This window comes from Littorina saxatilis, linkage group LG6 (assembly GCF_037325665.1).
Source record: "Littorina saxatilis isolate snail1 linkage group LG6, US_GU_Lsax_2.0, whole genome shotgun sequence".
NCBI classification, from domain to species: domain Eukaryota; kingdom Metazoa; phylum Mollusca; class Gastropoda; order Littorinimorpha; family Littorinidae; genus Littorina; species Littorina saxatilis.
Window position 1 is genome coordinate 11417383 of NC_090250.1, and position 27872 is coordinate 11445254.

The window sequence follows — 27872 nt, forward strand, 5'->3', positions numbered from 1 at the left end:
GAAACTCGTGAGTCCCTTGATATTCATCCGCTGGGTCTTGACTGAAATACAAGCCATATAAAAAAAAACACTCGTGTTGTAACCTCTCTCTCTCTCTCTCTCTCTCTCTCTCTCTCTCTCTCTCTCTCTCTCTCTCTCTCTCTCTCTCTCTCTCTCTCTCTCTCTCTCTCTCTCTCTCTCTATATATATGGGTCATTCTCAGAAATGGTGGTACAAAGTGTTATATACAAAGTAAAAAATAAAGTGTCAAGAAATACAAAATAATTGTTTTTACTATGAAGTCTATTGTTTGCTATACATAATAATGCAAAAATTAGACAAAAAGAGTAATTGGTTGCTGAATAAGAGACGTTTTAAATTGTTATTTACGTGATGAATGTTGTAACATGGAAACCAAATTCCAACTTTAAACCACCTAAGCCTGCAATTCTTTGTGCATTTTTTTTTTATCAGTTCTGCAGTATTTTTGTGTTCTACCCAACACATTCTAGTTATGAAAGGTAAGAACTTCAACTAATATTGGTAAAAAAATGACATTTGGTGAGGTTTTGTGTAAATTGCATCCTACGCATTGAGTGGATGAACATTTTCTCTTTTTGTTCAGCTTGTCAAAATCATCCCAATAAATTAAGTATTACCTAGAAGAATTGTGTGTGTCTTCACTGACAATTTGTGAGTTCTTTGTGTTTGTTGTGTATGGATTTGTTTTGTTACATAATGAAACAATATTTTGATGACGGTTGTAACATGGAAACCAAATTTAAAGATCATGTCAAACCTCTGCATTCTCACCCCAAATATGAAAACAAATGAAAGGTTGCAAATAACTTTAATAACTTTAATAATGTTTAATAACTTCCAAACTTTCAAACATCTTTGTCAGTATACTGTGGCACTGGCAGTCACGCCCCGAGAAAAGTATCAATGGTCAGTTGGTCCAGGGTCCACCGAAACCGGTCACCGTCCACTCCCTGAAACTGCTGTTGCAGGGCAGCAGCTCAATGGCTGTGGCAATTACCATCTCTGGCACCACTATCTGCACGTCAGGGGGGTCAGGATACACAAATGTAGCTGATTTGGTTTTGTGCGGGCGAAGGAAGTTCACCTTGAAGGCAGTGCCCACACACTCAAGGATGATGCCTGTAAACATAAACCAATCAGTTCTTTCAGTTATAAATACTATAGACCATATTACGGAGTATAGATCAATGCAACTTGTTTTTCAACAATTCATATTCTTACTATTGCTATTACTATAAATACTACATGACTGTACTCACAATTGTCAATTCATATCATATGGGATGCACATCAGATTCTTAAAAAAAGAAAGAAACAACTAAATGCTTGCATTTCACTTCCAATAAAAGAAATGGCTATCAGGGAAGAAGAAACAATTTAAAAATCAGAGAGAAATACTGTCCATCTATTTGATAATTCAAGTAATTTACATTTTGCAATTGATGAAAGAAATGGTACTGTACCTGGGTACTTTCTGTCTGGGTACCGTACCACCACGCAGTCATTCACAGTCAGTTTCCTTGGCTGGGCAACATCCACTGGAGGAGCTGTTCTGGGGTCAGGGGATGATACACCAGACACATCCATGGGCGACTGGGGCTCATCAGGTGGATCAGCTGCTGGAGTAGGGGAGGGCAGGGGATGGATGTTGTCAGTGTCACTTGGCTCCTGCACATCGTCCATGGTCGACTGGGGCTCATCAGGTGGATCAGCTGCTGCTTCAGGTGAAGGGGGTGGAAGAGAAGGGGGGGAGCTGCTGTCAGTGTCTGATGTGTCAGATACAAACAGCTGTCGGTTGGCAGCTGCTGCTCGCACAACACGTGCAGGTGGTCTGTTGGCACGAACAGCAAGCTGACGTCTGACACGCTGTTGGATCTGTTGCCTTCTGGCAGCGGGCTGGGCTGGGGCTACTGCCTTGAGCACCTGGTTCTGCCATGGTGCCACGGACTCAATGTTGGAGCACTCCCCAATCCCGCTCAAACAGGCATCGCACATGCACGATAGGTCTCTTGTGGCAACAGTGTTGGCCTCGACACATCTGACGGCATGCAGACTTCTGGTGCCTTTCAGTGTCTGCACCTGGCGGCCTCTCTGTCGAAGAATTTCTCCCTCTGCCACCCAGAAAAAAGTGCGCAGGAGGTGATGGCACTGATCCTCATCATGTGGCTGCTTGTTGAGTGCAGATGTCTGGCAATAGTTGTACAGATCCTCTGCAGTCGCGATGTCAGCTCTGCCAGCCTTTGTGGCATTGAAGGCGTGGCTTTTGATGACTGCGCTCTCGCCGTCTGAGGGGCCCTTCCCATGCCGTGAACCAAAAAAATGGCGCTCAAAGGCAACTCCATAGTCTTGAAAGGCATGGGAGATATCGGCAAAGGGCCCCTTGCTCTTGTATTGACTGGCGCAGCCATCAGTCCACTGAATTATGCGCTGTAGACAGAGCCCTCTTGTCCCAGTAAGGTGCTCCACCGCCATCTTTGTGAAGTGGTGCACCGCATAAAAATCATGCACAGTATCATTTGACAAAAATGCCAGCGACTCAGTCACTGCTTCACCGCATCCTTTTGGGCAGGCGTAGTAGGTCACGATGGGATGGAGGGTCACGGAACTCTTGTGCCAATGGGCAGCCTGCACCTCATTTGGTAGGTGCAGGTATAATTTTCGGCAAAGTCCAGTACCATGCTGACTGTGTGTGCTGGGAATGGGGCCTTCCTTTTCAGACGCTGAAACTGCTGATTTTGCCAATCAGCACGGTACAGGTCACGGCGGTTCCCCCTTTCCCAGATAGCATGATTAAGTTTGCTGCTGGCACCTGCCCACGCAGCCCCTGCCCTGCTTATCTGTTATCACATTCCTGGCCCCGCTGGGGCTTCAGCCTTCTTTGTTCCACTGGCTGGCAGCAGAAAATGAGTCAATTTCCCACGGTTTAATTGCCTTCCTGCCACTGCCTCGCAGAAGAACCAGATTTTGTATCTAGTTTATATCTTGAAGAGCCTGTCTGGAGCACTTTCCATGTGGTTTCGTCTTTGAAGACTTTTTGTCTTGTATTAGTTTCTGATCATCAGAGTACATGTACGCTGTGTGTTTCATTTGTGTGGCATTGTGTTGTGACAGGCAAATTTTTCACCCACTGTTCAGCAGAAAAGAAAGGATTGAATCATAGTATTATTACAAGTGACATCACACTCAGTTATTTTGTGCAGCAGTGTGACCTAATATTTCCAGTTTTCTTCTTTGTCTTCATGTGACAGTGTATGTTTGGTATGCAGTGTGTTTCATAATGGAGCATACTGAAACTGAACATCTAATTTGTGTTAATGCATTGTGTAGACTGTGTGGGGAACGCTCTGCAAGAACAAAAAAAGATCGACATTGTAATGTGAAACTGTATGTGGACTATGCGGACAAACTGAAAAACTTTTTTAACATTGATGTATCTTCTGATATTAGTGCAAAACATTCGACCACGTTTTGTCAGAAGTGCTATTCAAAGCTGATTAAATTAAACCGTACGCCCTCAAACACAACAGCTGATCGTGTTAAGGAACAAGCTCAAGCCATTAATAACATCCAGTGGGTGTCCATATCATTTATCCCGTTGCCGACCCTGGTTTGCTGGTGTCAGTATAATGTGAACAGCCTTCTTTAAATCTACCCCAAGATACATGGAAGTAAAACTAGCTATTACAACAACAACAACTGCCGTGTGCTGACATTTTGGAATACTGTTTTCCTACTTGGATACCTGTAAGCGGGCTCAAGAAAAGATACCTCACACACTCAAGGTAAAAGTCTTCAAAGTGTCAGCATGAACATCTGTTAACATAACCTTGCAGATTTGTTTTTAATTTGTTCTGTCTTCAAAAGTTGACCGTGGCGCGATCTGTAGCCACTCAAATACATGTCATTAATTACATTGTGCCGTGTGTACTGTTCTCTGTCTGTCTTCTTTCAGCAGGCTACAGCAGTGGCACACCTACAGCATAGTGGTCATATTTAGTATCGTTTGAAAGTTTATGGTCTTGACTACAAGGCTATGTGTAAATAACACACATGCTGACATCGTAATTCAAGAGAACTAACAAGATAGAAGTGTTTTCAAAACACACAGCTTACTCGCAAGGCAGAGATAGCAGTGCGGAGCTGCCGAGAGGTTGAGCTAGGCCGCACTCTGGCCTGCTAGTAGAAGGGAGCTTTTCTCTTAGCCTTCTACTGCTGAGATGGCTTGTGTGGGTGATGCTATCGCGCGGTTGTACAGTCACTACTGTGTAGCCAGCGCTGAAGCTGAACCGGGGGGGGATGGGTGATTAATTACCGCTGGCGGCCTGGCACTGAGGAAGGGGTGATAAAGGGGTCAGATTCCGGCTGTGCCTGTGAACTAAACCTAATAGCAGAAACTGCCGTGAGGTGGCCGCTGAGGAACTTGACCTCTGCCAAGAACTCCTCCATGAAGTCTGCTACTTGGCTATTCTTTGTCACCAGCATTTTTCTGCTCACCTGTAACATGTCACATTGTCACCTTTGCTTAGCTAGATCCTAGATCAACTAATGATAACAAAATATTTTTAAAAACTCCCCTGCATTCTGTCCCACATCTTACTAGTTTTAACAACACTGTTATTTTCAATTTCATTACAATATATTCACTTTTATTTGCAAGACAATATTCTATTCTAAACACACACCTACACACAGAAATAAACAACAGTATCAACCTACAAATTTTTCTCAAAAGTTTTCTGATGTTTGAAATTTTTGCAGTTAAAACCTTTTACAAATATAGATATTTTTTATAACTCAATGGACACTACATGTATGCACTCACCTGCTTGCCTCGGACGACTTGGGTTGCGGTCTCCCACCTTTGCCAGGTCAGTTCTGACTGCAGACCATCACAGAAGGGCCGGAGATGGTCAACCAGCTTGTTGACCCCACAGTCATCACACTCTCTGTATGCGCAGGTCTTGTTGAATGCGCGCCCTGGGCGCGCACACACATGGTGATATCCACAATTTGGTAGTTGTTGGTCAGCCTTCAGCAGTCAAACCTGGACGAGTACCTGTTCAGCATCTACCGTTTCAGTTCAACATTTGTGCAATATTCGCACAAGCACTGGCGAAGACTGGCGTTTGCCATTGTGCGAATGTGTCTGGGGCGGCACTTGGCGAATGTTGAAAATGGAAGTTGCTGATCCTCTTGGTTGCAGAAGTCCGCATGGACTTCTTTCAGAGACTTCGTCAGGACTCCAGCACACAGACCATTTTGCTGACCATCTTCTTATCAGGCAGCGTTGTGGCCGTTTGGGTGATGAATTCAGCTGCTTGATCCTCAGTAGCCTTCCTGGAACTGACATTTTTGGTGGAGCCTGAAGATCTGTGGTGGTGAATGTTTTTTTTGTCCATTTCAAACACCGTGCCAGCAGCCCTGCACGACCAGAATTTTCCAACAATTCCCAATAACACTTTCCTTGTGTGCCGATCCAGCTTGCTTCCTTTCCTTTTTAGGTGTTTGCAAGCTTGGATGACACGCCTGCCAATATTGTGCTCTGGTGTAGCTGTCGATGGGGTTGTGGTAGAAATGATGCCCCTCTCCTTCAAAAGTCTCCTCTTTCTTGGCGTTGCCTTGCAAATAAGATCTTGTACAGTTGATGTGTACTTTGCCGGTGAAGTCGGTATTGCATTTCTGGCACGGTGTAGCGCGACCCTCTTTGCAGCTGGTGTTCTTGTGTCCGAATCAAAAATGAACGATGAAGTTGGAGTGTTCAGGTCAGACTCCACAGCATTGCTTTTTGCTGGTGTACCAACACCAACAGAACTCTTGCAGACTGTAGCCAACTTCTTCTCTTTCTTCTTTGCAGTATATGCTTCGCGCCTTTTCTTGTTGACTTGAGCTTTCTCCGCATCAGTCATTCTGTCTGATCTGTGTTTCTTCTGTTCTCGCCACTGCTGTCTCTGAGCTTCATGGCGTGCAGCATCATTTCTTGTCACCCTGTTGGCGGATTCCATCGCTTGCTCTTTGTCCTTTACCCTCTTTTTCTGCATACGAAGGCGAGCTTTCTCACGCTGCTCCGTCCTCTTCTCCCCAGACAAATTTTCCCTGTATTTTTTGCAGCGATCCTTGTTGGCATCCATGTATTCTTTAAACTTTGCTGGATTCTGATCTGCCATTCTTGCACGATACGCCTTCACTCCCTCTGCATTTGTAATTCTTCTTTTTGATGATGGCTGCACAGAAACTTTAACAGCTTCTGACTGGTCCAGCTGGCGTTTGGTGGCAAGTCGACTGCATCTTCGCACAGGTCTGAAATCAAGAACAGTATTTTTAAGAGAGAGAGAGAGAGATATCTATATATATATACGACTAGTGTCTGTGTGTGTGTCTGTCTGTGCGCGATGCACGGCCAAAGTTCTCGATGGATCTGCTTCAAATTTGGTGGGCTTATTCAGAGAGACCCCGGACACAACCTCATCGATGAGATATTTCAACACGTGCTCTCAGCGCGCAGCGCTGAACCGATTTTGGTTCCACCTCAGCTATTTTGGTTCCACCTCAGCTACCCGGGCCCCCATACCGACACACCAAAGCCAAAGTTCTCGGTGGATCTTTTTCAAATTTGGACACCGTATTCAGCTACACCCCGGACACAATATCATCGATGAGATATTTCAACACGTGCTCTCAGCGCGCAGCGCTGAATCGATTTTGGTTTTTGTGTTCATTTCACCATTATAAGTAACTCTTCCTTATCTTCTCATATTCTCCAGGTTTTCAGCGTTTACCTCCCTTCCTTCGTAATGGTGCACTATAGTGTGAGTGGAGCGTCTTCGGATATTCCCGGCGTTCTGTTACTGTTACTATTTTTAGAAGGTCAACGCAGTGTCCAGAACGTAAATTGGACCCGTAAATTATCCTCACTGTAAAAGTGCAAAGGTCGAATCAATTTTTAGCCACACGAAAAATACACTGTCATCTATCTCTCTATAGATACGGCTTCTCTGTGTTTTTTTGTGTGTATGTGTGTGTCTCTCTATGTGAGCAACACCTGTGCATTGTTCAGTTCTGTTTGTGATGTGGTCTGGCGGCTTTTGTGTAAATTTATGTACTGGCCTTCCTTTTAGAAGCCATAACTTGCTCAGTCCTGTTTGAGTGGAGTTCGCCTCCAAAGGTGATTAACACGGTTACATTCGTCGACAAGGATGGGACTCGATATGGTCAGGAATGGCATTATGGCCACTGAATCATTTTCGTGCTGTTCCCATTCCACGAATCTGGGAGGGACCTAAGCTTGGCGGGTCCATTGTTCGGACCCGGCGAAGCCAGCGTACGGCTCTAAGTACTTCTTCCCGGCGAAGCCGGCTACCCGGCGAAGCGGGTATTCATTCTAGTATTTGATAAACATGCACAGGAGTGTGTGACTTTAAAAAAAAAATTGTATTTTGAAACAAAAAACAAAAAAAAAGGTGGGGGTGGGGTGGGTGGAGGTAGTGGTGTATCATAGAACTGGAGAAAAAATGGTAAAATATAACTACTCAAAGCAAGGTCAGCAATGAAAAAACAAATGCTGAATACAGTATACATACTCTGCATGGTCATTTGCATGTGATCCCTTTTCAATGCAGGGGGGTGGCTCTCCATCTGAAGCTGGACAGTTGTCCATTGAAAGCGCTCATGGTCACTGGTGAACAATTGATTACAATTAAGTAAAAACTTTTGTTTCCATGTTTGACATTCATGTACTTTTATGTATTATGCTAATTTTTCATTCCATTTTGAAAAACAACCAAACAACAAAGTTCTCAATGCCTAAGGACACATGCATCTTGTCAGCTGCTTGAACATTAATCAGAGAATATAAAATAAAATGAAACAAAACTGAAACATATGAATGTCAAAACAAGAAACGACTGCCATGGTTTCCATGTTACAACATTCACTGATTTTTTTTGACTCACATGCGAAGCAAAAGTGAGTCTATGTACTCACCCGAGTCGTCCGTCCGTCCGTCCGTCCGTCCGGACGTCCGGAAAACTTTAACGTTGGATATTTCTTGGACACTATTAAGTCTATCAGTACCAAATTTGGCAAGATGGTGTATGATGACAAGGCCCCAAAAAACATACATAGCATCTTGACCTTGCTTCAAGGTCAAGGTCGCAGGGGCCATAAATGTTGCCTAAAAAACAGCTATTTTTCACATTTTTCCCATTTTCTCTGAAGTTTTTGAGATTCAATACCTCACCTATATATGATATATAGGGCAAAGTAAGCCCCATCTTTTGATACCAGTTTGGTTTACCTTGCTTCAAGGTCAAGGTCACAGGAGCTCTTCAAAGTTGGATTGTATACATATTTTGAAGTGACCTTGACCCTGAACTATGGAAGATAACTGTTTCAAACTTAAAAATTATGTGGGGCACATGTTATGCTTTCATCATGAGACACATTTGGTCACATATGATCAAGGTCAAGGTCACTTTGACCCTTATGAAATGTGACCAAAATAAGGTAGTGAACCACTAAAAGTGACCATATCTCATGGTAGAAAGAGCCAATAAGCACCATTGTACTTCTATATATAGATATATAGAATGACGTCAAGAGCGAGAATGCATAGAAATTACTTCATGAGCAAGGGAGATCATCCTTTACTCTGTGTGTGTCTCCACCGCCTACATTCCAACGTGGAATTTTGAAAGCAGGGAGCACACTAGAGGTAATGGAAGAGGTGGGGGGAGGGGGTAAGAATTAGATCTAGAAAGAACTCTTCACAGACAGCCTACTGGAGAATCAAACCCTTTCGGAGTTTTTGTTTTTGAAAACCTGCTTTCAAAATTCCACGTTGGAATGTAGGCGGTGGAGACACACACAGAGTAAAGGATGATCTCCCTTGCTCATGAAGTAATTTCTATGCATTCTCGCTCTTGACGTCATTCTATATTTAACTTTTCTTTAAAAGTACAAGCGATTGAGTGCACATTTTGGCATTTTTAGCAGCGCTCTCATCAGTTCTCATCAGCGCACCGTACGAAGAAAGGGAGATAAACGCGCAAAACACTGGAGAAGATAAGGAAGAGTTACTGGGAATGGATGTACAGAAAAACCAAAATCGGTTCAGCGCTGCGCGCTGAGAGCACGTGTTGAACATTTTCATCGACCAGATTGTGTCCGGGGTGTACCTGAATATGCCCATCAAATTTGAAGCAGATCCATCGAGAACTTTGGCCGTGCATGGCGAACAGACAGACAGACAGACAAACACACACAAGCCGTATATAGATGTAGATACTAGATGAATACCCGCTTCGCCGGATACGGCTGCGCCGGGAAGAAGTCGAGCCGAATACCCGGCTGTGCCGGGGACCCGGCTATAAAGCCGGCGCACCGCACGGAGGAAGGGAGATAAACGCGGCTGAAAACACTGGAGAAGATAAGGAAGAGTTACTGGGAATGGATCCAGAGAAAAACCAAAATCGGTTCAGCGCTGCGCGCTGAGAGCACGTGTTGAAAATTCTCATCGACCAGGTTATGTCCGGGGTGTGCCTGAATATGCCCACCAAATTTGAAGCAGATCCATCGAGAACTTTAGCCGTGCATCGCGAACAGACACACAGACACACAGACAGACACAAGTCGTATATATATAGAAGACCCCTAAAAAAAGGCCACAAAACGTGCCTTTGTTGGCCTCTGGAACGGTTGACACCTACCGCCTTTGACAAAAGGCTACACAAATACTAATGACGTAAGGTGCATGAAACAAAATGCTCTGAACAGGACATTGAATGGCCTTTCTAATGGTAGTCAGAAGTGTTTGGTAAATGCACATTCTGATTTTTTGCAGATTTTAAAATACGGGGCATTGGTTTTTGTCAGGTCAATTTTAGGGGTGACCTTGTTTGACAGGCTGCCACAGGATGCCTATACAAAGTACCACCGATCGAACAAATGATATGAACAGTAGACATAAGTACCTTTTCCAGCATATAAAGTTCAATTAAAATGGATTGTGGTTGAACGCTTTTCTGAGCGTGTGAAAAATGTTGCAATAATATTTTGGCCAAATTTATATACTGTATATGTAAATGAGGTTGTGTCAGACTAGTCTGGCGGGGACCTAATTTTCCACTGCTCGTGATGGCAAAGCCACTGTTACAAAAAGTCATTTTAGGAACACTTTAAAGTTAGGCCATGGCTGGAGGTCCGGCTAGTCGGTTCTCGAGCCTGGGGGCTAAAGCACCAACGATTCGGTTCTCGAGGTTCCCCAGGCTTGAAAACGGGCACTCACATGGCTGCTCACCTTGTAAAGCATGATTATGTGTTTGTGTAGGAGTTTCTAATCGCTGTTCAATTCAGAGAACTGTGGAAAGAGATTGTTAATGATCAGTTTTACACTCAGAAAGACATGTATTTCGGTAACAGCGCTGTCACTGATGAGCGACTGACTGTAGCGAGAGATGCTGTTCGTTTGCAGGTGTCGGCGAGATTCTGTCGAAGTATCTCGATGCAAAGTAGATTTATGTTTTGCCATAAATAAAACTTGTTTGTGGTTTTTTGTTTGTTTCCATGTTAAGTTTTTATTTACTGCATTTTGTTTTAACGAATGCTGCTTCTCGCCTGGGAACCAGTGACACACATTGCTTGGTTCGCTGACAAATTCAGTGATCCGGGCAATGCTGAATCACTGAGTGACTCGTAAGCTGCTTTGTTGTTGTAATCTCAGTTTGATCACCGAAATGCTTTGGAATAAAGAATAGAGCAAAGTAAAAGTAAGGAAAGTTAAGGGGGGGAAATAAGTTCAAAAAGACGCCGGCAACGCCGGCAATGATCAACTGCGACCCCATGATCTCAAGCGTATTTCTCTACCGACTGAACTAATGGGGCCGCCACACGCTACCATTTTACAAAGATTTACACAGTCACACGGCCGACTGAGTCTTACAAAAGAGCTACGACTCTGTTTTATGAGCTTTGGGCGATAGAACTTGTTCTATCCCCACGAGACTGTCGTAGGGCAATCGTAGAACAAAGCCAATCAGAACGCGTCATTGCGTCCGTCACGCCGTGACTTGAAAAAGTGGCGGACAGTGTCTCTTCGTCGATTCAAAACTTTTTGGAAGAACAGTTTCTTACTCAGATATAAAGGAGACATTTTAGGCGTGTACAGCGGTCGGGAACCATTAATTGCAACTGTCTTGGAACTTACTTTCTCGCAAAGGCATAATGCTGAAAGGTATTTTTCAGAAAGGTAGAGCGATGTTCCAACATTAGTGTCTGCTCTCGCGCAGCACGTTTGCCGTGTTCACTGTGATACATCACTTCCGCCTCGCTCGCGTGAGTTATCGTTCCTGGACTCAATCGTTCATCGTGTGACGGGTCAATGGCCTATAATTTGATCTGTGATCGGCTCCCAATCGGATCGCGGGAATAAATCTCACGATTGAATCGCCCGTGTGACGCCAACTTTAGAAGACATTATGGCAGATAGGTGAAAAATAGCGGTTCCCGAGCCACTCCGTTAAAGTTAAACCTTGCAGTTTCCCATGGAAGAATGTTTGAGAACTTACATGTCATGCTATACATACTTTCTAGAGTGATACCTTTTTTCTTTAACATCAAGTATTCACCAGGATTCGGAAGAGATCGAGGTTCTTGAATTTGGGCGCCTCGACTGCGGGACGCTTTGAGCAAAAGACACGCAAGTACAGTATGTAAGATAAACAGAATACTAGTATTACTTACTACATGGCTTGCTGTGTTGTACCAGATTTACACTCATTGCTTTTTCAAATATTGAAAAGCTTGCTTCCGCTCGCATTTCAATATTTAAAAAGAATCTGGTGTAAATCTGGTACGACACATGTAGTATTCTCTTTCAAATTTTTCATGTCAGTTGTAATTTCTGTTTTGCAGGCAGGCATCTTGGAAGGCATCCTCACCATGACTTTTGTCTCTGTAATCAGGTAAACAAATATAAATATATATATATATACGTTTTATTTTTTACTTTTGTTATTTTAGGATGGAAGCCTGGCATTTTAAAAGATTTGGAGGATATTGAATTTATCTGTGAAGGGTATTTCTGGTAAAAGATATAAAAGCATCAGAGCCATTAAGCTGAGGTTTCGGAATGAAATCAGACATATATATAAACTGCAGCTGTGGCTGATTTGACTTGCAAAGAATCAGTGTGTACAAAAAAGAAGCACATACACACATACGCATACTCATACTCATACACACATACACACACACACACACACACACAATCTCCCTTATACCAGTTGGTCAAATCAATTAGTGCTCATCATACACCAATTTTCATTGATTATTCCGGTGCGTCTCGCTAGCGCTACGTGTCATTTGTGCTACGTATCGTTTGCGCTATTTTCTGTAGTGCTATCGACACAAATTGCCAAAAACAGTAGTGCTATCGGCACGTAGTGCTATTGCCACAATTCACATATGCCATTATCACTACGTCTCAATAGAACTACGTGTCTATATAACTATTTTTGAAAAACCAATGTACTGTAGCGCTACGTGTCGATAACGCTACGTGTCGATAGCACTATACTACATGTTCAAACGGCAGACACTTCCCTTTGTGTGTGCGTGTAAGTGTGTATATATATTGTCTGCATGGCTGTCTGTTGGATCTGTATGTCTGTCTCTCTGTCTCTCTCTGTCTCTCTCTGTCTCTCTCTCTCACTCTCTCTCTTGTTTTCACCACGTATTTATTTCATGGTTGTTGTTGGTGTGTGTTTTTGAGTCACTTGAGAAAAAGTGACTCTATGTAATCGGTCAGTGTTAGTCTGTCCGTCCGGCCGGCCGTCCGGCCGGCCGTCCGTAGACACCACCTTAACGTTGGACTTTTCTCGGAAACTATCAAAGCGATCGGGCTCATATTTTGTTTAGTCGTGACCTCCAATGACCTCTACACTTTAACGATGGTTTCGTTGACCTTTGACCTTTTTCAAGGTCACAGGTCAGCGTCAAAGGAAAAATTAGACATTTTATATCTTTGACAAAGTTCATCGGATGTGATTGAAACTTTGTAGGATTATTCTTTACATCAAAGTATTTACATCTGTAGCCTTTTACGAACGTTATCAGAAAAACAAGGGAGATAACTAGCCTTTTCTGTTCGGCAACACACAACTTAACGTTGGGCTTTTCTCGGAAACTATAAAAGTGACCGGGCTCAAATTTTATGTGAACGTGACTCATTGTGTTGTGAATAGCAATTTCTTCCTGTCCATCTGATGCCTCATATAATATTCAGAACTGCGAAAGTGACTCGATCGAGCGTTTGCTCTTCTTGTTGTAGCTGCCGCCGGCTATTTATAGCCCGGATACTTAGGTTTCGCTCTTGTGGTTGTTGAGGGGTCGTCGACCCCTCTTCTTCAATGGGGTGAGAGCGGTGAACATGTGTCGTTTGCCGTTCTCATGAGATCAGTTACTTTTGTTTTGTTTAGTTTTTCCCTCCTAATTTGTGCACATACACAGACATACATATACACGCACAAACCAGAAGGAGTGAGAGCGAGATAAAAAATGAGAAAGAGAGAGTCATCAGTAAGTAGTGGTATTGACACGTAGCGATAATGACACGTAGCGCTAAAAGATGTAGTGCTGTTGACACGTAAGTGATAATGAACGAATGATAGCGACTCATAGACAAATTATTTGTAGCATTAATCAACGTAGCGATAGCGGCACGTAGCACAAATGATACGTAGGACAAATGACACGTAGCACAAATGACACTTAGCGCTAGCGATACGCACCCGATTATTCTGGAGAAAAATGAAATACCATCAGGTGAACGTTATTGGTTTCCAATTGAATGTGCAGTATTTTCAGAGTTTTACCGGCGATATACACTGTATATTGGACATTTCTTGTCTTTTTGTTGGTCTGTCTCCGAAGCAAAACAGTTTTTCCACAAGATAATGCTTGGAGTTTTTACCGCAGTATTTTTTGCAGTAACATTTTCCATGTAAAAACAATTATACTCCGGGTAAAGAAGCGTCCGTATCCTCCTCCCCCCTGAAATAGCTTGATCAAGTTCAACGTGTGGATGAATCACAAAGCGAGTGGTCATTGTCTGTCCAGTGCAATTATAAAGGCTGAGGGTGACCAGTTATTGAGCAATGTACTTACTTGTGTAAAACATTTTAACCCTTCATCATCTGCTTGTGTATTTTGTTCTCGCGTCTGCCCAAGTGTAGCACGCAATGACAATGACAGTAGATAGCTACAAAACACCGCTCTACTGCTGCCACCATGTTACATTCTTACGGTGCACTGCAGTCACACAAAATGCAACAACAGATTTTCAGTCAGTGAGCATGATGTATTCGGTGCCATGCCAAAACAGAAGAGGAAGCGAGAGACATTACAGTGCTCTAGATGATCGAACGTGTAGCAAAGACCTGTACGCGTACATGTAGATATTGCGTCCCCCGTGACTCACTTTTTTTCTCCAATGTTCCAAATCATACGTTGATTTGCTCCCACCAAGACTGCAGATCTTGGCAAACGCGTGACGTAAAAACTAAATTTGATGACGTTACCCATACACGTGCTGAAAAGTGCCACATCTAGATCTTGCTATTTGGCTTCCCTTACGTACATTATAGCGTAGTGCTCAGACAGTAACGCAATAATGCAACTTAGTGCTTGGGTAGTTATGTAATAATGTAAAACTGCTCAACGGCCATTGTTGTGACTTCAAACTTTGATCTTCCGGCAACGAAGTAAAATCATTTGGCAGTGTATTCTGGGTAATTTTGGACAAGTCCATCTCTGAACACACGTGAATCTATCTTACAGTGAGCAAGTACAAGATTCCGAGGAACAAATATTTTAACTTTTTTCGCAGTAAAACAGCAGTCTCGTTTTGTCACAGCTTTCTTTATTTTAGTTTTTCTTCAAAAAAACAGTTTCGCTGCAGAACAAAACCAATGCTTCGGCAGATGATAAGAAAATTTGGTTATTCCAAGAAAAATGTTTTTCTGCAGCATTTCTGTTATTCTGCAGTTAAGCCAAATAATGTCATCATCCGCTAAGGATACTCTCTCTTTATTCCCCCCTCTGCTTCTTTCTCTCTGTAAAGGTGTAGGGCTAGTTATTTTTCGGTAACTTACCCAACAACCAAAATCACTTACCCAACAACGGGCCTGAATCCTCGATAGCTCACAGGTTGATGAGTTAGACTTTGAGGGAACTACTTTAGCGATTGAAAAGTTCCGAACGCTCCAATGTACGAAATATACATCTCTAGACCAAACAATACAAACATTCTGCATTTAAACTGGCAACTACAGGCTTGAACACATTAATCTCCATATAAAATCTATGAGTTTGGTTGTTTTCTAAATCCAAATCTAACGATCAGTGCAGAGAAACTCGCTTTAGATCTCTTATGAGTGCACGCAAACTCCCAAAGCAAGTAACTCGTACGACAAGAGTAGTTCCCCTTCCAAATTTTCTGAACTGAGTTGCTTGGACAAAAGACTGCAATCCGACGGTTAGTTTTCGACAATATTTCATTTTATAAACAGGTCACATACAACCAAATGCACACATCGCATCACTTTAAAGAACATACAGCGGTTTCATACACTATTTTACCCCAGAAAACGGAACTTCATACAGTTTTTAACGTTGGAACACGGGTGCAAAAGTTCGTCTGCTTGTCCCATTCGAAGAAAGAACATTTCCTAAGCAATACCAAAACATGAACAGAACACACACTATCTGCCTTTACCGCCACAGAAGAATAACAACATAACTGTGTACTTGATTTTAGTCCAAAACAGGAAAACTGACAAGAAGTGTTAACAGAATTGATTGATTTTCCCTGAACTATACAACCGCGCATTATTCAATCGCCAGCGCAGTGATTTGGATTGGTTGAGTGATTTGGATTCGATCAAACTTTTGCACAAAAACTCCTCTTTTCTTTGAATAACTGAAGAAAGGAGGAATAAAGAGGTTACATACCTGGTCTCAGTGATTATTAAAAATAATGGTCTTAGTTCGCGGTCATGAAAAAGCTTGCTGAAGCTCGCATTTTTCATGATCCGCTAACTACGACCATTATTTTTAATAATCACTGAGACTCGGCATGTAACCTCTACCTCTCTCTGTCTGTCTCTCTCTGTGTCTGTCTCTCTCTGTGTCTGTCTCTCTCTCTCTCTCTCTCTCTCTCTCTCTCTCTCTCTCTCTCTCAAGCTACCAGCTTGTACTTATAATTATACTTGCATAGTATGCTTTTGATTTTATGAATTCCCGCAGTGGGGCACTGCGGTTATGAAATTAAAGGCCCCTCCTGTTTTTGGAACCGCAGGAGCTTTCTAGTTTGCTGTTAGGTCGATTTTTGGTTCCTCTTTCCTGTCATGCTCTCTTTTTCTTCATGAATTCTTTTCTTTTTTCTGCCTTCTTGCTCATTCACCTGTATTTTTTCCAAAAATCTCTTCTCTTGCCGCTTGTCTCGCGATTCATGTATAGTTTAATCTGTTAGTGTTCTGATGTAAGCCCAGCAGTAGATAGGTTAAGCCTATTTTAACATACTGGAAACTGGTAATCTTCCAGTAGGTATTAATTTAGTTTTACTAAAGCCTGCTGGGACACAAGTAATGGGTTAGTGCATTTGTAAACAGGAATCGCTTGACAAGTGGCCCCCTTCATCCCCCCCTTCCTCGTCCTGATATGGCTCTGCGTAGTCGGCTGGACGTTAAGCAACAAATAAACAAACAAACATTTTATGAATAACCACATATGTATGCTCTTCATGCCTCATCTTCATCATCATCATCATCATCATCATCATCATCATCATCATCATCATCATCTTTATCATCATATGCTGAAGTTTTCTGACCTTTTGTTGGTAAACTTTTTAACTTTTTAATTTTTCAATTTTATCATTGTGTGTCTGTGCGTCCCAAGGACAGATTCTTAATCCTTGTTAAATAAAGTTCAATAAAGTTCAATTCAATTCAATTCAATTCTCTCTCTCTCGTAACGTGTATATAGTCCTGTGAATAGTTTTTCTGCCTTTTTATTTTTATTTTTATGTTTGTCTTTTGTAAATGTTTTACGTGTGTATATATATATACAGTAGAACTCCTCCTTTCCTCCGAAAGCGGCGTATGGCTGCCTAAATGGCGGGGTAAAAACGGTCATACACGTAAAATTCCACTCGTGCAAAAACACGAGTGTACGTGGGAGTTTCAGCCCACGAACGCAGAAGAAGAAGAACTCCTCCTTAGCGACCCCCCTGTTTACGACCACCCCCTTTTTACGCCCGATTTTGCTACCACAGATGCATTCTACTATATAATGAACCCCCAGTGAACGACTCACCCCAAAACGCGACTTACGACCGAGCTTTTAGGGATGAATTACGACTTTCGCGCATTTGTAGTCGAGCAGACGAAAACAATACATGGCGGCTCTTGCTCCTCGAACTATCGCGAGACGAAAAAAACACTAAATCTTGCGTACAATAGAATCAGCGGCGACTTCCTTATGAGACGGGAAGACGCAAATCCTGTGTATCGTCAAGGATAATGACCCAAAATGCGACTTACGACCGAGCTTTTAGGGATAATTTACGACTTTTGCGCATATTTCGAGCAGACGAAAACACAACATGGCGGCTCTCGCTCCTCCAACTATCGCGAGAAGAAATAAAAACGAAATCTCGCGCTCGCGAGATCCTGATACATCTGGGGGTTTTCTGCACACTGTCTTGTTGACAAACGAAGATTCGCGAAAGAAAAAGAAAAGCGCCGACTCTTGAGTAGAGAGCTAATAAAGTAATCGCTAATCGAGCGAAGTGGCAATCTGCGGTGACTTCCTTGGGAGTCGGGAATACAAAAATCCTGTGTGTCGTCAAGGATAATGACTCAGTGTTATCTAGATGGTGAGAAGGATAGCGAAGCGAAAGTATGCAAAGAGAGGAGCCTGTACGAAGACCTTAACGATCGTGGTCAAGTTTAGCGATGCAAGGCGACGAATCATTCATATGAGCGGAAAGATGATTCGGGAGAAAAGTCGTTATGCTTTCTATCGAGTTAGGACATTCGGATTTTACTGGTTGCGCCACAATGTCAAATGTGCTTCACTCAGCGGGGAGCGAGCATTACGCCATGAGTAAATTTTCTTTGAAATTTGAGTTCAAGTTGTTCTGCTGTAATGTGTTTGGTTGTGTGTGTGTTTGTGTGTTTTGATATGACAGTAAACTGCAACTGTGTGTTTGTGTGTAAACATGACAGTACATACACTGCAACCAAATTCATGACCGACCGGCCAAAAACTCAAACCCCCTTTTAAGACCCCCCCTTTTTACGACCTAATTTTCAAGGTTTTTCCAAAGTCGTAAACAGGGGGTTCTACTGTATATATAGTAGTCCCTCTCTGGGCGAGGGCTGGTTGAAAAGAAGCTCGTTAATATTGCTTATGCCACAACCCTCATAAAATAAAAATTGATTTGATTTGATTTGATCTCTCTCTCTAAGTGCACAGTTTCTTTTTCTCTTGGTAATGTTTCAAGATACATTTCAGAGTGCGTTGTTTTGTGATTAAATTGTACAATAGTTTCAGCCATTGACTTTGTTGCACTTATTCCTTACCTTTTGGTTTGATATTGTGTATTTGTCAGCAAAACACTGTCCATTTTGTCAGATGTCATGAGGTATAAGTTACTGTTGTTTTTAAATTCAGAACTTGATTTGTTTTGTTCCTACTTTTTAGTGCACTCTTTGACTGCAAGTTATGTTCCTTATATGGTCGTTTTAAGTTTTTATATATGGTAAAAGGTATAATAATGCTTTGAAAAAACCGAGAAAACAATGCAGTAACTTTATGAGCATGCGATTTGGATAGCTAAACCATTGAGTAATTATATAAGCATGCGCACTTGTAGACAAATTCGGCAAAATTCACTTCACATTTTATTTTTAATCTACGCAGGAATCTTCAAATACCAACGCTCAGATACAAAAATGGCGTTTCAAGAAAAAAGATTTTTCACTGGTTGGAAACAAAATTTACAGTCACATAACATTAACAGCTATTGTGTTTTCAGCGTAGCAATAGGGTCTGATATTTAGACGAGACAAGTATAATGCCGATACTTGAATGCACCTGTCTTCTGCAGAGTGTTGAGAGATGAGAGTGACATGTAATCAGTAATGATTAATAATAATAATAATTGTCAGTAAGTACTGGTGTCACATGACTGATGTGAACCAGTTGATTGGCTAATGGCGATGCGCTTAAATCTGTTAGCGCACTCCTGGAGTGCGCTAACTTTTCCACAGAGCGTATTCTTACACCCTTTGCCAAAGCGAGACTGTACTCTCATCCTCAGAATTAATTAATGACATGTAGCTTATATATTCTCCACAATACCAATGATTATGACCATAAATGTCCTGCTTTTCAATTAAAGCAGAAGTGTTTTTTTTCTGACAGATTGCATGCGCCTGTGCCGCCCACAGTTGCACTGATCTAAAAATAGAACCCGCTGTGTCTAATTTTTCAGTTTCGACTTGCGAAGATTCCTCTCATAATTATGCCATGTTGGTGGCATGTACCTTATTATCCACATTACCAAATGATGAGTTAGTATACAATTCCCAGCAGCTAACAGAAAACACAAGTGTTATTCCGATAACGTCGCAGCTAGATCAGCACGTAGCAGACTACACTGAAATACGACTGCATCTGTTCAGTAAATGAATGCTTTCCGTTTATTTTAAGGCAAGAACAATCGGAATCGAAAACGTGTAGGGTTTAGAACGTTCTTACCACATATAAGACTTATTACCAGCCTGCTTTATGTGTGCAGACTCAGTGCAACGGGACGAGCAATTTTTGTTTTTGAAATGAGACTCAGTGCAATAGCCTAGCAGACGACATAAATCCCGCTCAGCAAATTAACATGTTAGGCAAATGTGAACGATAAAACGATGGGGATATAATACGTGTAGGGTTCAGAGCATTCTTACCGTTCATATTTAGTACCAGACTCCCCGATGAGGGAAGATACCACACGAAAAACATGCCACGTTTATTTTGAAAATGGGCTTTCCGTCGACCTTGGCAAGGGGCACAACTCTGCACAGTCAATCTGTCGAAGCTCGATGAAGGTTTCGAACCGCAAATAACTGAAAGCACAGTCCTTTCTCCGAGTTCAAATGAGAGAAAGATCATCACTCTTTAGCTTAACGCTACACTGGAATTTACCAACAGAAATTAAAACAAGAGTTTGCGTGTGATGAAAGCACAACACACGAGACAGCCCACACAAAAGTAGATCTTCTATACGACCTGACCACACAGTTATGCCTATTCAAATGCGCGTAGCAAAATGTGCGTGTTGTATCTTCGTTTTTCTCTGGCGGTACCGACAATATCGTTATTGAAACAATCCCAGTGCACTAAGGGATTTATAGAGCAAATCTCGAAAATAATTATTGAACTCAGCGCTATGCGCTTCGTTCAATAATGAATTTTCTCGATTTGCTCTATAAATCCCTTAGTGCACTGGGATGTCTCAATAACTTAAATAATAATAATAAAACTTTCTTCGATAGCGCTGTTCACCGCCAAATAACAGTCTCATGGCGCTTTACACATTGGACATTAAGATTCAACATTTTACATATAAAAAATTTTTTCGTTAGTAATAAAATACAAGCATTATTAGCTTACATTTCATAAACAACGACCACATACATAAGATAGTCTAGAAATTGTTTAAAAAGATGAAAAAAATAAAAAGATACGTCATGTTTGACTGATGTACCGTTCCTCGCGAGTGTTGCAGTGTGAACCCAATATATGTGGTGCGTGCACAGATTATAAGAGAAGCTGAGAAGTATGACATAAAATGATCAGACTATTTTCAAGGGCGGATCTATGTAACACACACATTGTGAACAGACTTCCTGAGGCCTTTTATGGGATGTAAGTAGACATAGTGATGAGTCGAAAAACACATGCCTAACCTCAAAAGGGTGTACCAAAGAAATTGCACAATGTTCTATTGTAACTCACTTTGGGAATCCCCCACGACTTTTTTTTCTTTTCTTTTTTTTTAATTTAACTTTTTAAAATTTTTTTTTTTTTAACTTTCTTTGTTTATAGTGGGGCACTGAAGGGGTTGAAGCTTGCCGAGACCCCCTCCGTCCCCCACTAAACAAAGAAAGACTTGAAATTCCCAACGTGAGTTAAAAATAGAACATTGTGTAATCTCTATGTCATTTGATATTTGACTCATCTGACCAATCCAGAGAGTCTTAGTAATGATGAGCAGTGTTAGGCCGTCTGGCAAGTCAACGGCATAAGGACACAAAAATATACGTAAAGATTTTATCCGATGTTTTTTTTTAAGCTAGAGCCTCAAAATTTCATACGCTGGTAGGTTTTGATGATCTTCAGACTAAACAAAAGTTTGGCTTGTTTTTGACAAATATGAAGATGACAGCATGAAATATTTGGTGCAAAAGATGTATCACTACTGAAAGTATCAACTGAGCTATCAAAGAATAAGTCAGTGGCCTAATTAAGTTATGATGTCATTGTTGATTTGAGGTCGCAGCCTATTGTCTGTATTGTTTTAGTCTCCTCTATTGGTGATGTCATCAACAGCAACTTTTTATGTGTGGAATATAATAATTCTTAGGATTGGATAACTAAATGAATTGATACAGGGTGCAGTGGAGTCAAGTTTGGGCCAGTTCTCTTGAATATAATTTGAAGAAGCTAAGAGCGGCGGAAAATCTGATTTTGAATAATTTATTATGAAATGTGAGTTGTGTATGCATTGCTGTTCTTGTTTGTTATGGTGTTCATTGTTCAGACACGAAGTTGTCAATTAAATGATGGCTTTGATTTTTGTATGCAGTTGATTGTTAATTTTGTTTATTATGTTGGAAGTTAGTTATTTCAGGTTCATTGCAACATTTTGTGTCATTGATCTGGGAGGGAAATGAATAAGAGAAAGTAATGTTTGTGAATGTCCTTTAGAGCACGAGAGATCATTAATGTTAGTTTCACAAACAGCAAAGAAGTAACTGTATCAAATAAAAACAAGTCGCGTAAGGCGAAATTACTACATTTAGTCAAGCTGTGGAACTCACAGAATGAAACTGAACGCACTGCATTTTTTCACAATGACCGTAGTCCGCCGCTTGTGCATAATGGAGTGAAACTGACGAGCCTGTTCAGCGCGGTAGTGGTTTCGCTGTGCTGCATAGCACGCTTTTCTGTACCTCTCTTCGTTTTTAACTTTCTGAGCGTGTTTTTAATCCAAACATATCATATCTATATGTTTTTGGAATCAGGAACCGACAAGGAATAAGATGAAATTGTTTTTAAATCGATTTCGGAAATTTAATTTTGATCATAATTTTTATATTTTTAATTTTCAGAGCTTGTTTTTAATCCAAATATAACATATTTTAATGTTTTTGATGTAGAATAAGATGAACGTAAATTTGGATCGTTTTATATATAAAAAAAAATGTATTACAATTTTCAGATTTTTAATGACCAAAGTCATTAATTAATTTTTAAGCCACCAAGCTGAAATGCAATACCGAAGTCCGGGCTTCGTCGAAGATTGCTTTACAAAAATTTCAATCAATTTGATTGAAAAATGAGGGTGTGACAGTGCCGCCTCAACTTTTACAAAAAGCCGGATATGACGTCATCAAAAGTATTTATCCAAAAAAAGAAAAAAACGTCCGGGGATATCATTCTCAGGAGCTCTCATGTCAAATTTCATAAAGATCGGTTCAGTAGTTTGGTCTGAATCGCTCTACACACACACACACGCACAGACACACACACACACACACACACACCACGACCCTCGTCTCGATTCCCCCTCTATGTTAAAACATTTAGTCAAAACTTGACTAAATGTAATGAAAGAAACATTGGTTTTTATTTAACAGATGTACTGTGTCTTTCGGGGCTTGAGTTTCTGAAGATTAGTAGAGTCATGCAGTTATTACAGTTATTATAGTTTGTAAGTTTTTTATTGACTCACATGCGAAGCAAAATTGAGTCTATGTACTCACCCGAGTCGTCCGTCCGTCCGTCCCGGCGTCCGTCCGTCCGTCCGGAAAACTTTTAACGTTGGATATTTCTTGGACACTATTCAGTCTATCAGTACCAAATTTGGCAAGATGGTGTATGATGACAAGGCCCCCAAAAACATACATAGCATCTTGACCTTGCTTCAAGGTCAAGGTCGCAGGGGCCATAAATGTTGTCTAAAAAACAGCTATTTTTCACATTTTTCCCATTTTCTCTGAAGTTTTTGAGATTTAATACCTCACCTATATGTGATATATAGGGCAAAGTAAGCCCCATCTTTTGATACCAGTTTGGTTTGCTTCAAGGTCAAGGTCACAGGAGCTCTTCAAAGTTGGATTGTATACATATTTTGAAGTGACCTTGACCCTGAACTTATGGAAGATAACTGTTTCAAACTTAAAAATTATGTGGGGCACATGTTATGCTTTCATCATGAGACACATTTGGTCACATATGATCAAGGTCAAGGTCACTTTGACCCTTATGAAATGTGACCAAAATAAGGTAGTGAACCACTAAAAGTGACCATATCTCATGGTAGAAAGAGCCAATAAGCACCATTGTACTTCCTATGTCTTGAATTAACAGCTTTGTGTTGCATGACCTTGGATGACCTTGACCTTGGGTCAAGGTCACATGTTTTTTGGTAGGAAAAATGTGTAAAGCAGTTCTTAGTGTATGATGTCATTGCAAGGTTTAGCTGAAGGTCAAGGTCATGTAAAGGTCAAGCATGTGAGTCGTATGGGCTTTGCCCTTCTTGTTTTGTGTTTGAGTTGTGCAAGTTAGTCACTCACCCAGTATCACTCATAGTGTTTCATTATATTAAAAACTCCAAATTTTGATAACACATTTGCTCATGCATATTTATTTAGTATTTTGTTCAAAACGGTACATATATAATGCTTAGTATATTCCAACGATTTTTGTTTTCTGCTTTTTCTCTCTCTTTTTCTACATGAATCTCCGTGTAAATGTGTGATTTATAGTAGTCCCTCTATGGGCGAGGGCTGGTTGAAAAGAAGCTTGTTTATATTGCTTATGCCACAGCCCTCATAAATAAAATTTGATTTGATTTGATAATATTAGAGCCTAGCTTTGTGCGTTGCTCTATCTGTCTCTAGTGTCAAAGCGATGCTACTGATCGTGGATTGTAAATACAAGATACTGGGTCAGAAAGTGCGGGGAATTCCACAGGGAATGTCCATTGACATGGAAACAGAGGAACGTTTGATGCCCTCAGAAACATCGAGCAAGCGGCAGAACTTCAGGCAACAAGAAGAGGACCTGATGATCAGGGTGAAAGAGCCAAAGTCAGACCCTGTGAGTAAATGCTTGAAAAGCGGTGTGTTTTATTTGCTTGTTTGTTCCAGTAAACATTTTTGTGTCGTAGAGATTGAGGTATGGCTCTGTTAGTATGACAGGAGGCATGTTGGACTAGCAAAGTGCATGAACTGTAATAAGTTTTATGCGCTACCAACTTCTCTCTATCAGCTTAGCTGGTTTAGTTCATGTATTGTGCAACTTTAAGATACCTTTCTTCCTGTGTAGATGATCATATATACCACCATAGATCTGCCCAGGTGATAGGAGCAATCCTTCCACTTGGATGTATGACAACAAATAATAGCTGATGCACAGTGGGTATTTTTGCGGAATTGCAGATTTTCAGATTTTATCAGGTACAAAATTAATTCAGCGAAAAACTGTACACACTACTCAGTCAGCAACCATGCAGGCTGCTGATTTTTGGTATGTGTCTAAGTGGAGGAATACTCTTATCCCATGTAAAATCCTGGAGAGATCTATGACTTCACAGCGAGGAAAGCTTTAGCTGGTGGTCATCTGCCTGAAATAACATAGCTAATTAAGGCCATGGTACATTTTTCATGATTTTGGTCTAATGCCAGATTTTCGAAGAAGAAAGTCTGTTTTAGCAATTAATGAAAAAGAACCCAAATAAAAAAGGTGCTTTTTCATAAAACAGGTTTTTCTTTATGTAATTGGTCATGAAACTGGCATATATATACTGATGTGGTTTTGAACTTCGAACAGCAGGTTTATCGCACTACACCGTCATTGGGAAATTCTCATCTTCTAATCTAACTGTCCAATCTTCTGGCTCTTTTTTTGTCTTTTCTCCAGAAATTGTGTCTTTGAGAGAGAAAAAAAACGGAGAGGCTTTCTGTGAATTTCCCAGGAATGATTTGAGAATTCTTTTAAAGTACAAAAAACAATTTTGTGCCTATGATATCTAACCAGGAAGCAAAATCTGTTCATAAATGTGAAGAAACTGCTCTGGTGTTTTATCTAGGGACCTGTTTACTTACTTACTGCCCATTATGCTGGTTGGCATGTCGGGCAGCAACAAAGGACCTCCACTCCTGTCTGTTCTGGGCGAGTCTGGATGGTACCAGGGACCTGTTTAGAGTAACATAAAACATATTTCAAAGTTCTATCTTTATTGTTCTGGATGTTTCTGCAAAACATGTTTTATCTCAAAAAGTCACACACAAATTTCCATTTTGACCCAGAATTCATTCCAACATAACTTTTAATGACAAGAAAAAATACTTTGTCTAAGGATTTTTATCAAGAAACTTGAAACAACAATTGGAAAGCTTGCCACAACATTTTTTTTTAAAATTTCCAATATCATCTCTGGCCCTGAATACTTTATTTTCACTTCATGATAGCAATATGAAGGCTTTTTACAAAGATGCATATGTAGCACTTACTTAGGATATGCTAGTTCTCTGATAATTCCATGTAGAAAAGAATAAAAACAGAATTTTCATGCTGACATTGGGCAGAAGGTTCTGTTCATTCATTTTCATTGGTCACAAGTTATGTAGTTGGTCATGTGTTTAGCTCAAACAAGATCATGGTTACTGATCTATTATTTGAGCTCTTGAACATTCCAAATGTGTCAAAAATGTATCAACTTGTGTACTTGTGTGTAGGTAAGTTATGAGTATGTTAATGGGGGTTTACATTGCATATGTATTCTGCTCAAATTTTGTAGTTAAACCCATTTTAATCGTGTTCCAATTTGTTCTGTTGCAGGGAAATGATCTGTCATATGGTGATGTAGGCAAGTCTTTTTTTCTGTGCTCTTATACTATCCATTATTTCTGTTTGTTTTAGTGTGCATGTGTCAGACTGTCTATGTCTCTGTGTTCATTTGTTTTTGGCCAGCAAATTACTTGAGTTTGGTGTACATGACATGTACATATGCTTTAATTATTGCGGGGTTTTTCTGCTGCCATTTTAAAATTTTATTGGTGAAGGCAGCAATTATAAAACGAACATAATTACCTGACGCCTTGTTCATTTTGCCTTCAAACTGTGTATGGTTCAGAACGATTTGTCATTTTTTGTTGATCTGGCAAACTTTAGAACATATTAGGGATCAAAATCAAAAGTCAGAAAATTGCAACAGAACTATCTTCTTTCAATTTCAGTCTCTGAATTCATGATGAAACATATCAAAACTTCATATTATTAACAACATTACAAGCAAAAATCAATGAGACTATGAATTCATCAAAGACATAAAATGGATTTGTGTGTTGCGACTCAGGTGTAATGGTGGGTTGAACAGTGTTGTTGCCAGCCTAAGAAGACAATAGGTCATTTGGACCTCCCTAAAAAAAAACAATAGGTCCAAATGTCCTGGCTTTAAAAAAACAATAGGTCCAAATTGTAGCGCCATATCTTTAATACATGCCATGCAAAATAACTTACAGTCCAGAGTTAAATCTATCTTTTTACGCAAAAATGACAATAAAGCCATTGAAGAATGATAACACTTTATTATCTGATGTCGCTTCCTAGTTTTATTTGTTCATAAACTTTGCGAGGAGAAAGAGCCTACCCTTTCCAATACAGTGCCCGGTGTGCGAATGTAGGGATCCTGCCTGATCTTCGCATTACCATGCCGTAGTATTATATTGATGAACTTTCCGCTGTTTGCGCCGTTTTCGGTAAATAGGTACACCGGCTGGATCGGGTATTTCCGTAAACGCAGCCTCGAGTGTCAATGACGACAAACACGGACTCGGCACCGAGTGCATTTTCACTCGTAGCGAACATGAGCATTTTGATCGGGGTTTGTTTTCCGACTTTGCAACTCCCATTCCATTCATTGCAGACCTTGTCCGCGTTGTACGAATATGTATCGGTCAGTTGACCACCAAAACGTAAAAACCATCGGTCCATCGACCGGACAAGGCTAGGTCCAATGCGTCAAATCAGAAAGGAATGCGTCACGAGACCGAAGACCGAGGCCTGGCAATAACACTGGGTTGAATACACGCAGTTTCACTGTTGTGCTAACTATCATCCATTGTTGCATGCACATTAAAGTCACTAATTCAAGTCAGGAAATTCTTGCATATTCGAAGTGAAGTTATATGTAATTTTTGGTACAATAAAAACTGTCCTAAAGCAATGTAAGCTGAACATTTCAGATATCCCATTTGCCTTTTAAGGGTGCTGCAATATTGTTTCTTTGAGCATTGAAAAATATTGCTGTCACGGGTAGACAAAAATAGTTTTGGGTGTAAATGACCACACAACCATTTGATTTTCTTGATATTTTGTACCCAAAGCATAATTACATGCATCAAAATGCATATCAAATTTCACTATGTTCTGACATGTTTCGGAGGTTGGAATCTGCCCAAAACAATGACACTTTTGCACATCTTTTGCACCCCTGATAATGATTA

The 27872-nt window shown here is 40.8% G+C and overlaps 2 protein-coding genes across 2 annotated transcripts in view; one reads left to right on the forward strand and one right to left on the reverse strand.

The window, feature by feature from the left end:
- LOC138968522 (uncharacterized) overlaps positions 1 to 27872 on the forward strand; it is a 156380-nt gene that overhangs the window by 3699 nt on the left and 124809 nt on the right. Inside the window, exons 2-4 of the mRNA XM_070341101.1 lie at positions 11929 to 11978; positions 24264 to 24462; positions 26206 to 26233. Coding sequence (XP_070197202.1) covers positions 11929 to 11978; positions 24264 to 24462; positions 26206 to 26233 — 277 coding nt within the window. The remainder of the gene's footprint in view (positions 1 to 11928; positions 11979 to 24263; positions 24463 to 26205; positions 26234 to 27872) is intronic.
- Positions 645 to 4469, reverse strand: LOC138968502 (uncharacterized). The gene is made up of 2 exons (XM_070341071.1): positions 1485 to 4469; positions 645 to 1140 (listed from the first exon to the last, which is right to left on the reverse strand). The coding sequence occupies exons 1-2, from the start codon at positions 2491 to 2493 to the stop codon at positions 929 to 931; spliced, it is 1221 nt and encodes a 406-aa protein (XP_070197172.1). The 5' UTR covers positions 2494 to 4469; the 3' UTR covers positions 645 to 928.